Raw genomic sequence first — 14,591 nt, 5'->3', positions numbered from 1 at the left:
CACAAACAAAACATTTGATTGCATATTTGCTTTTAATTTCCCCAACAGAGTTCATCTGTGTTTTCGACAGGTTACATTACAGGCATCAGCAAAATATTTAATTTAACCCCAACAAGATCACAGAAACAAACATGTTCAGTAGCTTGCATTTTGAATTTATTGAAAACATGTGTAGGCTTGTCAGTCTACATTACACTCATTCATCATGTTCATTACTTTCAAGCTTCTAAGTGCGAGCACAGCACGCACTTCGCCTTTCAAGGTATCTCTCTGCTGTCATCCTGACCGCTGTCTTTTTCTGGGGCAGCCACACGACCCCGGTGAAATCAGGCACAAAACATAACCAGTGCCATGGCCATTAAGGTGTTTCATTCAAATACGTGCCCTTTTTCTGTGACCATTCATAAATACACTTATCTCGGACCATCTCACCTTCGATTAACCCCTTCCCTTCATACAAAAGCAAGCTTTGATATAGTCAGTTTTCCACATTGAACCTCAAAGTCAGCAGGTTTACTGAAGGACATCTGGAAGAATGTTTTTACGATAATGATCAATATTACAGTGCATATTTGGGTATAATTCACCATTAATGATTAACAATGTACATTGTACAATGTTCATTTTAAAATGTTCATGTCATGCCACTGATTACAGCAGTATTCACAGCCAGTAGCTGCTGTCAGTGTTGGTGACAAAATAATGACAATCCAAGTGCATTAAGTACATTATTATTCACATATAAAGGTCATACAAGAAACTAATAAAATGCATGTGGGAGTTTTGAAATAGCTGGTTTATTGGAGCTTACAAATTCTATGTATCTTATTTAGTTATGAGGGTTTCAAAATGATATGTAATAGTGAAACTAATGAAATATGATTTCATTATCTTCCATCTTGCTGATCGAACACATACTTTTAAAACTCTGTAAAGAGGTAGAATATCATATTTCTCAATTTGGACTTGTTCATAGTTCAGTAGCTTCTTTGGTAAATTCTCTTTCTTTATATACTTTTACATTTTTACACAACATATTTAGAATTTCAAAGAAAATAACATTTAAAACTTGCACTGCCCTCAACTGCCTCAGGGGCACATTCATTTGATAAGTAAAATACTATCATTAAGTACACTTCATGAATCAAATGTACAAATTTAAGTACAATTTAACCTCAAAATGCATTTTCAAACATCAGGATGCTCTCAAGAGCAAATCATGTCCAAACTACTGCACAGTCAAAACCAAGTCTTCCAATCAATTCAGATCACTTAATGAATTCAACTCAAAGGGCAATTTATATTAAGTCTGTTTTCACAGAGGCATTGCAACATGTATTTTACAGAATCAAGGTACATAGACTGACCAGCAGCTCCAAATACCTTTAATATGTGTTTAGATTTAAAACATACTAAAAATAGCCATCTACAGTTCGCATCAATTCTCCATGGGATGCTGATATAACTGAGTCAAGTATAGCACAGTGACCTACAATGCCCTATTGCATATTTAAAAGGAAACAGGACAGACAAAAGACAATAAAGCAGTAATAAAATGTGTTTGTGCCATCAGTTAATGTGTTATTTAAATAAATATTTATAGATATTTTAACTTAAGAGGCCAATGTGTTCAAACAAGAGAATCTGACATTGCTGTGTGTAAAGTGTAAAGACTCACCAAACGCATGTACAGTCTGAACGCTCTGTCTACAGTGAAGTAACATGACTCCTTGTTGTACGCTCACAGAATGCTGAAATGCCATACGTCACTCACAGCCACATACACAAACACATTCAGATGCACACAACTTCCATCTCATTACACAAAAGTGTAAAATAAACCAACAGCAATAGAGGAAGTTATCCCCTAAATGTCTCAGCTGGCTCAGACTCATTTGGCCCAACATTACTTAGGTCATACTAAGTAAACTGTTAAACCAGAGTGTCATCCAGCTTCACTTCATCTGAGCAACACACTCAGTGTGTTTCTCTATTTCTTCTCACAGTAACAACCAAGGAGCGTGCTTTAAACATTTTTAACATACACCACTTACATACTGCATATCAGTTGTGCAGGTATTAGCAGCATTTTGTGAGTCATGACATAGAAGTTACATGTATTCGTCAAGTAGAACATTAGGCACAGACTCCTAAAAACATGGAAATGTTATTGTGAATGTGGAAAACTGGTGTTGGAGAGTAGCAATATGACACAGCAGTGTCAGATACTTATCATCGACTTCAGAGATGTTTAAAAAATATTATTTTCAAATACATTCATTTTTAATTCCTTATTTCTAAACTAAAATTGGGTGATCCAACATCACCCCTTAATCTGCAGAGCTTTTCTTAATTCAGTGCAGACAAATGGTCCCTGTTCTCAGAAAACCGTGTAAAAAATATATATTAAGGCCTTTTCAGACACAACGTGATTTGAGCTGGGCTCCATGTGCCACTTTTGCTTGACACAACAGGAAGCCATCATGGCACGTTGTGAGCCACTGGAAATAGTTGTGTCTCTGTCACTTTGTGACAATAGGCCAAGGGCCTTTATTGGTTGTTTTTACTGTGGGTTATTTTCTTATTGTGTAAACTAAAGCAAGGCTACGTAACTTTTGATTAAGAGCGGCCACAAGCATCAAATACAGGACAAAGACGCAAATTCCTGTTCATCTACCAAAGCATGGGAGAGTCTTTTGTTAATTTGATGTCAATCCATCCATCCATCCATCAATCCATCCATTTCCCATTACTGAGCACAGTCTGGATCAGGGTGGCAGCAGGCTAGGCAAGGTAGCCCACATATCATTCTTGCCATGTCCTCCACCTCTTTTCTTGCGGTATTCCCAGGCCAGATGACATATGTAACCCCCCCGGCATAGTCTGGGTGTGCCCAATGGTCTCCACCCACTTGGGTGTGTCTGGAATACCTCCACAGGTAGGCATCCAGGAGGAATCCATATCCACTGCTCACACCACCTTGGCTCACTCCTCTCAACGCAAAAGAACAGCAGTTCTACTCTGAGGTAAGGAAAAGCTCAACTTGTAAATCAACGGCATCACTTTCAGGCTTAGCGATCTATTCATCGCAACAGTCCGGCACAGCATTGGCACTCCTGCTGACATAGCACTAATCTGCCTGTTGATCTCACTCCATCGTACCCTGACTCATGTACAAGAGATGTACAAGCCTTCAGCATCACAGGGCAACTCTCATCCACCCCCGGCGTCTGGCAACTGTGGAGCTTTTTGACCAACCTCGTGACCATCGCTAATGAAATGGATAAAGATTTTCCTGAGCCTTCATGCTTTGCCTCCTTTAAGGAGGATGTGTCAGTCAGAATCAGGAGTTACTCAAAGTGTTTCAACTGTCTTACAATATTGTTAGTCTGAGACAGCAGTTTAAATCCAAAGCGGATAACAGCTGGGACTAAGCCCTCCAGACTTATCAGACAGTTTGGCAGAACCTCTTTGAGGCTGATCTAAAATCATTCTCCATGACCTCCTTGAATTCCTCCCACATCCAGGTTTTGCCTCCTTGTCCACAGAAGCTTCAGTCCCTCTGGACTCCTAATAACTGTCTGCAGCTCTAGGGATGCTGCCAGCTAAACAAGCCAGAAAGGACCCCTTTCTCAATTTAACAGCCTTCTTTAACACTGATGTTCACCAACAGGTTCTTTGGTTGCCGCCACGACAAGCACAGCTGACCTTCTGAAGCAAGCTCTGAGAACACACTTGGAGGCTTTGAACAGTCAATGCCCCAAGCAGTCCACTGGATGCAGGAGAAATTCTTGTGTTTTACCGATGTCTCTTAAATAAAGACGATCTACAGGGAGAGCACTTTTTTGGTCTATTGGGGATTTATTATCTATCTTTTTTTTTAACCACATTTGGCCACTAGGATTCACTGGGAACAAAGCTTTCTTGCTGTAACGAGTGTTATGAGACCATGATTGCGGTCACACATTAGTATCTACGAAACTTTCTAACATTAGCTTAACATTGTCATACGAAACCAAAAAAAGGTTGTAGCAGCAAGGTTGTGTTTTATTTCTTGAGTTCACCTTTCATTTGCAAAAGGCAGGTTTGTTTCCTTTCAAAAGTTACATAGTCTCACTTAAAACACATGGTAACATTCAAGTCAAAATAACAAAATGGTGGCTTGGCCGACAGCGTAACTAACTATAATAGAAGACCTGCCTTTGTTTCCTTTTGAATAGACATGTTGCAGGGCTCAAACAGCATTTCAAGAGTTCTAGACAGCAGCTGAATGGAAAGTCTTACAAAGCAGATTCATATAGCAATATGATGGGAGGACGGGGCTGAATGCATTAAACCCTACAAAGTACTGCAATGCATCCAGATTACACTGATGTCTGCTGCAAGGATAACGGACACAATAAAGTGGGGAGAGAAATTGCTGATGGAAATTGTCTTGGGAAGTAGATCACAGGTAGGGTGGATACCGCACTTCCGGTGAATGAAGGGCAGACTCTTCAGTGGAGAAGTCTAGAGATGACAAAGAAAGACATACAATCTGTGTTAAACTCAGACAGATGCAGTGAGAACAAGGTGAGATCACAGAGGAGAACACGTTGTTGAGTTTTTTTAGAAGTCGTTAACCTGAGCCTCTGTCAGCTGGTTGAGTTCCTGGTTTCTGAACCAGCTGACCAGATTCAGCAAAATGACTGCCGGTGGCACGCTACTCGATTTGTTTACGTAGGAGTGCTGGAGGTCGACAGTGCTCTCCACCTCCTTCTCCCCGTTTAGGAAAAAGGCAGAGGGGGAGGGGGCTATAAAAAGTTGACCCCATCTCAGCCCTGCAGACTCGCTTCCAAGCTGGAGCTGCAGCAGCATCTGATCTCTCCGAGCAGCTGTCCTCTCCCTGCATCAGCACAACAAATACTTTACATTGCCTGACCTTTTCCTCCTGCATCACTATCCCAGCCATGCCCCTGCGTCCCCCGCGCCGCCAACACCACCACCAGTTACACACACACACACACACACACACACACATACACGCACACACACACACACACACCCTGTATTCCTCTTCACACCACTACTCAACCCCATGCTAGGCCCCTGCCTGCCACGCACCCAGCTGACATGTATCCCTCATGCTCATGCAGTTGTATTATTTCTCTGACACATTAGCTGAGAATGGACTGTGACTAGTTGTGTGTATATATGAGAAACTGAGAAGTTTTTAACAGTCAGGCAAAGTGATTTACTCCGTTTGGAGTGTAAGTAAGAACATGTACTCAAGTAGAGGTAATTGTACTTCTTCTGTTTCATGTTACTTTGTACTCTTTTGCTCACAACATATTTGCCATCCAAAGTTACAAGTTACTTTGCTGATTCAGATTGTTATCACAAATTATAAATCAACTCGCTACGCAGCAGTAGATAAAGCCGGTGAAATTAGCCTCTCCTTTACCAGCTGCGACTTTAGCGATACACTTCATATCTATATATATATTCAAATGACCCCTTATGCATAATGAGTAGGCTCCTTTTACTTGAGTATTACATGATGGATTATCTTGTTTTGTATTAACTTAAGTAGAAGATCTGAATACTTCCTCTGCCACTATCACATAGTACTGCCTATGAGGCCAAGAGCAAACATGATGAAGCAACATTAGTAATGCATCACACACTAGGACAGATAGAAAGTGTTTTCTGATCATTTGACTGACTGATTATCTCCGCTCCACTTGAAATGAAATCAGTTCTATGATCTTTCTCATTCTCTTTTAAATTTTACTTATGGTGTGCATTTTAAAAGGGCAAAATGTAGTTTTGCAGAAGAAATTTAATAACACATTTTTAATATTTACAATATTAATGAGCTAAAGTTACAAAGTCATAAATGTCTATTTTGTGAAGTGTATACACAAGCTAATCTCAGAGGAAAAAAAGGTTACTAGATAACAGTTAGAAGCTAAAAAGGTGGCAGGATCCGCCTTTAAGGTCAGGTTGTTTATTCAGTCATGAAAACACAGAGAGTTTGTTTATTTAACTTGTTTGGACATTAAAAAAGTGAAGTGAAGATCGTTCTCTTTTGATTAAAATGTCTTCCCCAAAACTACATAGTGCAACTTTAATTGCCATTGTTACAGAAGGAAAAGTGCAGGTTAAATAAATAATAAACATTGACAATAATTCAATTGCATGCAGACTGACCGGCAGACTGAGACATGCGCATGGAACAAACTGCCATCATTAACATGACTAATTACAACTGTGATTTTCCTGCCATTAAAAGTGAAAGTGTTTCGTACATAAAAGGCCTGTTTGAAAATTACTGTTAGCTGTGTGTAAGTAAATTTGTAAACATGAGCTTGAAAACAACAGCAGTAATGTAAGGCTTCACTTGAGTGAAGTAGGCTAAAATTAAAATGCACAATACACAATAATCAAATGGATGTGCCTTTGTTGTGTATGCATAAAATGTATTACATAATACGTATAATAGAAATCTACTAGCCTGGAATACTGATGCAAGCTTGGTTAATGTGAAAGGCTATATGTAAATGTGTTAGCATGCTAACAGTAAGCAGGACAAGCTAACAAGGTAGCATCCAGGTCACAGCTGAGGGTGATGCAGTGCAGCTAAAGGTGGACCCTCTCTTTCTAGGAGAAAGAGAGATTTGTCCTGCTCAATAACCTTTATCAGTGAAAACACCAACATCATTTGAAAATATATAATAATATGCACTGAAAACACTTCTGCTAATTACAGATGTGGAATGACGTGTTTTTATGTTTTATAAAGACAGGTTCCCCCCTCCATATGCCTCACAGTGGTTTGGTCCACTGCACCTCACACAGCTGTCTGTGGAGCCGCTCTGACTGTGGTGCTGGAGGTGCTGGCAGATTATAGTCGGTAGGTATTTTACAAAAGTTAACTTAAGAGAAAGGTGCTTTTTTTCTCTTGTCTCAAAGTTTTAGCTTGATGCACGAGAGAAAATGCATTTTTTTTGGCCTGAAACAGCTCCCTGTGTTGTTCATCACAACCAGATGTTAGTGGTTCTCAAACTTAACAGCAATTTCTCTTTACAGAAGCAGTTTCTCATTCAATCAAGTCCATCAACAGACCCAGTTATGCTTTTACTTAACTATAAGTTAGAAGAAGTTCTTAAATAAATCTATTGACTGCAAGGTTTGTCCAATATAGTACCAATAACTAGAAAACTGTAAACTTTCTCGAAAGTGAAACTACTGTTGTGTTAATGTCTCCCTTACTCTGTACAATTCACATTCAGCGTGAGATTGTTGAGAAAGGAACTGTCCCTTGTTAGAAATTAATGAAAACATTACAGCAGTGTAACAGCAGTATAATTGTTTCTTTTACTTAAACTGTGGCCTAATGGTTAGCATGGTAACACAGTAAGGACTCCTCCAAGTCTTCCAGCCAGTAGAAAGTTTCATGAAATGTCACGAACAAGGAACGAACACATTAATGGATCGTAATGCAATCCGAGTAATTAAAGCATTTATAACAGTGATTAAGAATAACTCGATGCAAGGTGTCACTGACTGGAATAGTTTCCTGTGACACCTTCCAACCCTGAGAATAAGCCATGTAAACAAACTCGTCTCGCACTATCGAAATAGCCCGACGATGTGTAATGCCGAGAAAAGGGAACTCACTCTGGACCGCGGCTGAAAATCCAGTCTCCCAGCAAGTCGCGCCGCGGCTCAGTGGAGTCAGGTTACCTGTCATGAAGCTACTGCATGTCTATTAACACTGACATTCCTCTGCTGAGGCAGCCAAGCTCCACTGCTGCTTCACCAACACAGAAATTATGTAAAACCTCATGTAGTGCATCAGCTGCTTCAGGCTGGTCCACTTAGCTCATACAGATAAGAGGCCACATGGCTCAGCATCAAAATAACCTCAATGTATCAAACTCTTGAAATCTCACCGCCAAGTTAGGGCAGGGATGCCCAAAGTGGGGCCTAAGTTGGCCTCGCTGTGGGGTTCGACAGGTGTTTCTAGCTCAAAAACTAAAAATGTACCTTACAATAATACAAGTACTTTCAATACAGAGGATCCCAGATTCATGGCCCATGATGAAGTTTTTGATTTGTCCCTTCAAGGGAAAATTTTAGGGCTGGATTATTTATTAAAAGAAGTCGGTAGGAGACTTCCAAGTAGTGCTGCAGTGGTATACTGCATTTAAAGATGTGAAAATTGATGATGATGTTTGTCTACCGTGTTGAATTCTACCATATCGAATATTTAGACTTAGAAACTTGAAGTTTATATCAAGTTTCATGCATTTTGCGAAATTATAATAAAGTTCATCCAAAAAAACCTTTCTGCTTTCCTTCTGTTAAGGATCACTGTGACTTTAGAAGTATAATACTTGCATAATACCATTAAATATGATACTGTGAAACTGATATTATCTGAATCAGGTTGAGGGAAATTAAAGTATGAGGCCACTGTGACAGTCATCCACACGCAGGCTGCCACTCTGAACAAACATGTGGAATAAGAGCAGACTTACATGTGTGATGAGGTGCTTCCTTGGTCACCGATGCTCCACTACAAAACTCATCGTTGTTCCATCGAAGGAGGGCGGGGCGATTATTCTTGGACCTTGTGGCGTTGTGATGCTGATGACTGGCTTCCTGTCTGAGCTCACTGCTCCTCCTCTGGCTGTCACGTGTCCCGAGCTCACAGGTAGCTGCAACGGAGCCTCACCTGTCGCGCTGTAATACGCGCTCTCGCCACCTGTCGCGTTAGTTTCCGCTCTTGGGCTTCTCGCGCCTTTCACCTTTTCACCACCTGCGTCCTCAGAGTGACACGGCGACTGCGGCAACACCGCCTGGGCTGCCAGTGTGGGCGAGGGGATGAAGCCCGGGTAGATCATGTAGGTGGGGGCGTAGGCTCCTGGGCTCAGTGCCAGGGGGGACAAAGAGAGAGGCACGGGGGTGACAGGGGCAACGGGTGCCACGGGGGAATGGGGCATGGGTACATCCACGTACTGACCCGTCTCGGGGTCAAACAGTCTCTTGGTGGTGGCCTGTATGGGGGTGTCCACCAGGTAGTAATGTCCTGTAGTGGGGTCCAGGAGCATCTTGCGCTGGGTCTCTCCGGCAGAAGGAGTTGGCGACACAGCCGGGATGGAAGGGGAGAAGCACAGCACCTGCTGCTGCGCTGGAGGCAACGTTGTCACCCCCGGGTGATGGTAGATGCTCGAGGCGGGGTACTCCATGATTAACGGAGACTTCTTCTGCTCCGGTGTCTTGATATCCCTTGAAACCGGCTCTCGGTTCAGCAGCTTGATTTCATTCGTGTACCCCAGCCCCGGTATGGTCAAATAGTTCTCAGAGTCTGCTACAGTGGGATTACTGGGAATTATTCTGACCTTCCCCTGCTCCACCTGGCCATTCTTTTTCGAGGGCTCTATTTTCACCGATAGCGGAGCCACAGGCGCGTTGGAGCTCCTTGCGGCCGGTGACGTCTGCAGCGTGGAACCCTGCGGACCAGAGCTGCTGACCGAACTGATGCTGACGCGTGCCTTGTTGCCAAAATGAAGGATGCTCTTGTTGCTAAACGTCTGCGGGGACTGTGTTTTGAACGCGTCTTTGTCATAGGGGACGTGTATGATATTCAGAGCCCCTCTGTCTTCCTGAGGTTTGCCGGCGGCGACCCTGTCGGCGTCCGGCTCCTCCGCGCCCTGCTCCTCGCGCGCTATCAGCGACAGCACGTGGCTGTCGGTGACTGGCTGCGGCGCCTGAGTTTTGCGCTTCCACTCGTTCCTGTCGAAAACGTAAAGCTGCTCCATCGTTTTGACGGCAGCCTTGAGTTTCTCTAGCGCGGCCTGTTTCGGTATCGTGGGCTCGTTTCTCCTCTCGGCCATCTCGCCCGCAAACTTCTGTTTCGTTGGTTTGGTGTCGGCATTTGGCTGAACGTCTGACGGGTCGGGGTTGAGCTGCTTGGACGCGTTCGGTGCCCTGACTGTCGTGACGTCACTGTGAGACGTCTCTGACGCCTCTGACTGTTTCTGCGACGCCTCAGCCGCCTGCTGTTTCGCGTTTGTTTTCACGGAGTGACATTTAATGACAATAGGAGACGGCAGTACGTGCTTTACCGGCTCCTTTGCGGCCTTTTCTTCGGTTTTATCGGCGGCCGTGGAACATTTACCATCGCTATTTTCCAAAGAAACAAAACGATATGAACTCTTAACCAACTTCCGGACATCTCTGACGTGATAAATCGGTGTTTGGAACTTGCATTTTGTATCTCGTATGTCTCTAACAGTGAAGTTTGGGGTTTTGTCTGACGCAGACATGATGTGGCACTTGGCATCGCCCGCTGCCCTGAATGCGTTAACGGTGTTGAAACTTATTTTAGGGGTTAACAGGTTGGCGATATTCAGCGTGCAGCCTTTGTTTTCCTTCACGCTTCTCAGGCATATTTTGATCTCAGGGGTTTTCCCGCCTTTCTCGTCTTCCTGTTTACCTATTATGTTTCCATTATTGCCCGTTTTGAACTCCTTTTCACATTTCTGTGGAGCAGCAGGTGCATCCTCTGTTAAATCCTTCTCTTTTGAAAGGAGCTGGCAGCTTGGAACAAAAAGCAGTTTGGTCAACATGCTGCTGGTGTCTAATCCCTCTTTAGCTGCTGAACATGTGGGCTCAGACTCCTTCACGGGTGCTGGCTCATCTTCTTTCACCGAATTGAACGCGCTGCTCCGACTGTGGCCCAGCGGAGCTTTTTCAGGCTCAACCTGTGGCTTTTCTGAATCGTCTGCTGCCTTGTCGCTCCTCTGCTCCTCTGCTGGCTCACAGGAAGCGGGCCTGCTGCCCTCCAGGTGTTGATCGTCAGCGGAGTTAACGGTGAATGCCGAGCCTGATTCTGACGTCTGTCTTTGCAAGCCTCTCCCCTGACTCCTCTCTTGATCTTTGAACGGAAACGACGGAGACAGCGCTGGGTACGTGTCACGGATTTCGCCCCTCTCCATTTTGCGCTCCTGTTCAAACTGCATCTTTTTGGAAATCACGTTTTTCAAAAGACTCGATGCAAAAACTGCTCTTTTGTGCGTGTCCCCCGAACTTTCTGTGTGATGATACTGCGTCTCACACCCCGACCCGGCCAACACAGTCCCACTGACCTCACTGGGTCGTGCCTTTTTGATGCATTTCGGACGTCTGGCGCCTTCAGGCGCGACAACATTACAACGGAAATTCAGCGTGACTCCGCGCTGCTTCGGCTGAGCGGGATCTGTCAGCTCGATATTTTTGCTGGAACAGGAAGATTGTTGAGAAGTTGACCTCCTGTTCAGTGCGTACATTTTTGTTTGTGGAGTTTTCATGCCGGCATTAGACTTACCATGCCTCTTACTGTCCACAGTCTTATTCATTTCCACAGTCGCGCTGGAAGTCTTGTGCGCAATTACGCTCCGCTCTCTCCCCCGAGATATGTTTCCATAATTCCAGTCCACATAAGCTGACCATTTATTTAGCCCATATTCCGACATGGAGGACTCGCTGGAGGTGCTAAGATTAATGGCATCGAAGTATGGACATGCCAAGCTCCGGAAAGACTTGGCGGTTAGATTACGCACCTCTTTATCAGCGTCATCCAGCTCGCTGATAGAGCTGGACGCTCCGCTGGAATACTCATTAATATCTTTCCGTCTGAGTTTGGTTGCAAGGTGCTGACGGCCCGGAGCAGGGATGAAATACTGGGTTCTGTCGCACAGGGGCCCCGCTCTGGCGCCAGAGCTCACAAAAGAGAAGTGGCTCCTGTCTCCGAAGTGTTTTGCGTGGCCACAGGTGCTGTTGTCAAAGCTGCTGACGGGCTCGTTCAGCGACCTGGACGACGTTTTGATCGACAGGTGAATCTTGCCCGCATTTGCGTCTCCGCCGCGGTTTTTAAACACGCTCTCATCGGAGCTGGCGCACTTGTCCGAGTCGCAGAGATCACTGTCATCCTGCTCGGTGCTGACAACCGCTCCGCCGAGATTAGACTGCGCGTTCGCCTTGCTCCTGCCCTCCAGTATCAGGGTCCCCTCCTGCGTGTCGTCGCTCTCAAAAGACGCGTAATCCACAAACGAGTAGACCAGGTTGTTGTCTTCAAAGTCCCAACAGGTCCCGCGGCCCAGGTCGTAGTCGACGTCGTGGTCGAGCTCGGTCAGCTGGATCTCGTGCGTCGTGATATAGTGAGACTCGTCCTCCACCGTGTCGGAGCCGCAGTGGTCGGACAGCACCGCGCTGGCACCATCATCCGACTCCGTCTTGCTGTTCAGATACATGTCGGTGTACTGGAGCTCCTCGCTCTCGCTGCACACGTGTTCGCTGCACTCGCTCGCCTCGAGCTGCGTCTCATTCTCCAAGTCCTGATCGGCGTCGGGGAGTTTGGTCAGAGTTTCCAGAGGAGACTCACCCGACACGGGCTTGTCCTTTAACTGCTCTTCTGAAATGATCCCCCCCTCCTTGTCCTGCTCCCCGTGTTTTGAGCCGTCGCCCTTCGCCACGGACAGCTGGTTCCCCTCGCCCGTGAAAGTTACTTTCACGGTTTTTGCGCCGTCCGGTTTCATGTCCAGATCCACATAGTTGGACTCGGCGGCGCGGCCCTCACCGTCCGCGGTGTCCTTCTCCTTGTCCTCTGGGAGCAGCTTCCTGTGAAGTCCGGTGACATCTCGGTAAGTGAGAGTTTCCTCCGCTGCTTCCATTTAGTCCGGTCGTACCGTCAGGTGGTCCTCGTTTACGATGTTATCCCGACACAGGACGGAAAACTCTGCGGGCTGGAGGGACGGGAGGACGGAGAGGGAGGAGGGCAGTGGGTGAGGGAGGGTGAGGGAGGGAGAGAGAGGGAAGGGGGGGAGTCCCGAGGAAAATCCCACGATGGTTTCTCTCGGGGTGGAGAGGGTGTGTAGCATTTCACATTTTCAAAAGTTTACTGCCCAACTTTGCTTTCAAGACGGACAAAGCTTCAAGATTCAGCACCTTTTCCTGGGGAACAGCTCCCCTCCACGAAGTTTTCAGAATAGCTTAAAGGTGCATTGTGTTTTTGTTTTGTTTTTTTTGTTTGTTTTTTTTTGTTTGTTTGTTTGTTTGTTTTTATCAGAAGAGAAAGATCTTCATTAATTTCAGGACTGAATAAACTGGTTAAACACAGGACAACACCCCCTTTTTCTTGCTTCACACAGTGTTCTGGCCACGTCATTTCCATCCGAGGATCCGAGGATGTTTGTCAGTTTGAAACGATAGTTTTCCAAGTAAATACATTTCCCATTTTGTTGTAATTTAAGTAAAATATCATCTAGCTTCCCGTTAAACTGCGCATCATCTCACAAGGCATGTCACCAACACCAACATGGCCGCCAACTCGGCACCGAAAAGGTTCTAAAAAAAAAAAAAAAAAAGATTTAAAGCACACTTAAACATGTCATATTGATAACTGCAGTTATGTGAAATGTTTTTCCGTTCTGTGAGCTGCTAATAGACAGGACCAACTCCGCAATGCTTAAGTTGCAGGTTCGACGAGATGACGTCACTAACGCGACTGTTAGCTGTCTAGTCTTTTACAGTCTCATATTTCATTTGTTTTATGACAAAACTGTGACTTTATTAATCTAGAAAAAGTAGAATTATTTAAATTACCTCAGCACTCTAAACTACAGTGTGAAAAAAAGAATAATCACTACTTCCAAAGGTGAGTGTGTGTGTGTGTGTGTGTGTGTGTGTGTGTGTGTGTGTGTGTGTGTGTGTGTGTGTGTGTGTGTGTGTGTGTGTGTGTGTGTGTATACATATACACCTTTTTATCTAGTAATACAGTACATTTCTTTAAGCATAATTTCAATGTTTCAGCTGGTAATGTTTTATTTGCTTGATGTAGGCCTATTACTGTGCAGGTTCACCCATAATGTTAAATCATATTTGATTTAATATTGCTAATCTCAATATGAAAAGTAGGCTGAATAACCAATTCTATCAACAAATGCATTGGAGGGAAAAGTACAATAATTGTTTCTGAGATGTAATGTAGTTGATATATATAGTAACATAAACTTGAAATAGCCAATTGAAGTATCTTAAAATTGTAATTAAGAGCAGCACTTGTGTATGCATCTGGCTGTAGAAGATATTTGAACTTTTGCAGGACAAATGAGGTTTTGTATACTCCATAGTAACATCTTATAGATACATAAGCACACAGTTATTTCATTGATATGATCCCTCACATGTGGTAATCAATTCAGGCAGGATCAATTACAGTTCAACATTAAACAGTTATCTAAAATGACATCAGAGCACTGAAACATTACATTTCCCCAAAGCATTTTTTTTCTGCATTATGTTCTGTAAGAACAACAAAAACAACAACAAACAAAAGTCACATTGGTACAGAAATATTAATATTGGGGCAACACTAGCTGATAAAATAAGCAACGTCTCTTTTGAATGCATAAATCATTTATAAATTACTTTATCCAGTGGTGTGCATTTCAGTGCTATTTACTGATAACTTCATTAATTCATTGTGCAACAACAAAATCACAACTCTTGACAGCTTGACTGCAGAATACAGTACACAGACCACAGTAGCTCCTCAGTGTCAA

General features: G+C 43.9%; 1 protein-coding gene across 1 annotated transcript; it reads right to left on the bottom strand.

Annotated features, from left to right (window-relative positions):
* Nucleotides 1-2,510: 2,510 nt before the first annotated feature.
* LOC119029690 (uncharacterized protein C4orf54-like) lies at nt 2,511-12,871 on the bottom strand. Its single transcript, XM_037116745.1, has 2 exons — nt 8,526-12,871; nt 2,511-4,509 (listed from the first exon to the last, which is right to left on the bottom strand). The coding sequence occupies exon 1, from the start codon at nt 12,699-12,701 to the stop codon at nt 8,550-8,552; it is 4,152 nt and encodes a 1,383-aa protein (XP_036972640.1). The 5' UTR covers nt 12,702-12,871; the 3' UTR covers nt 2,511-4,509; nt 8,526-8,549.
* Between the last annotated feature and the right edge of the window lie 1,720 nt (nt 12,872-14,591).

This window comes from Acanthopagrus latus, chromosome 1 (genome assembly GCF_904848185.1).
Source record: "Acanthopagrus latus isolate v.2019 chromosome 1, fAcaLat1.1, whole genome shotgun sequence".
Lineage (NCBI taxonomy): Eukaryota > Metazoa > Chordata > Actinopteri > Spariformes > Sparidae > Acanthopagrus > Acanthopagrus latus.
This window is presented reverse-complemented; position numbering and strand designations above follow the sequence as displayed.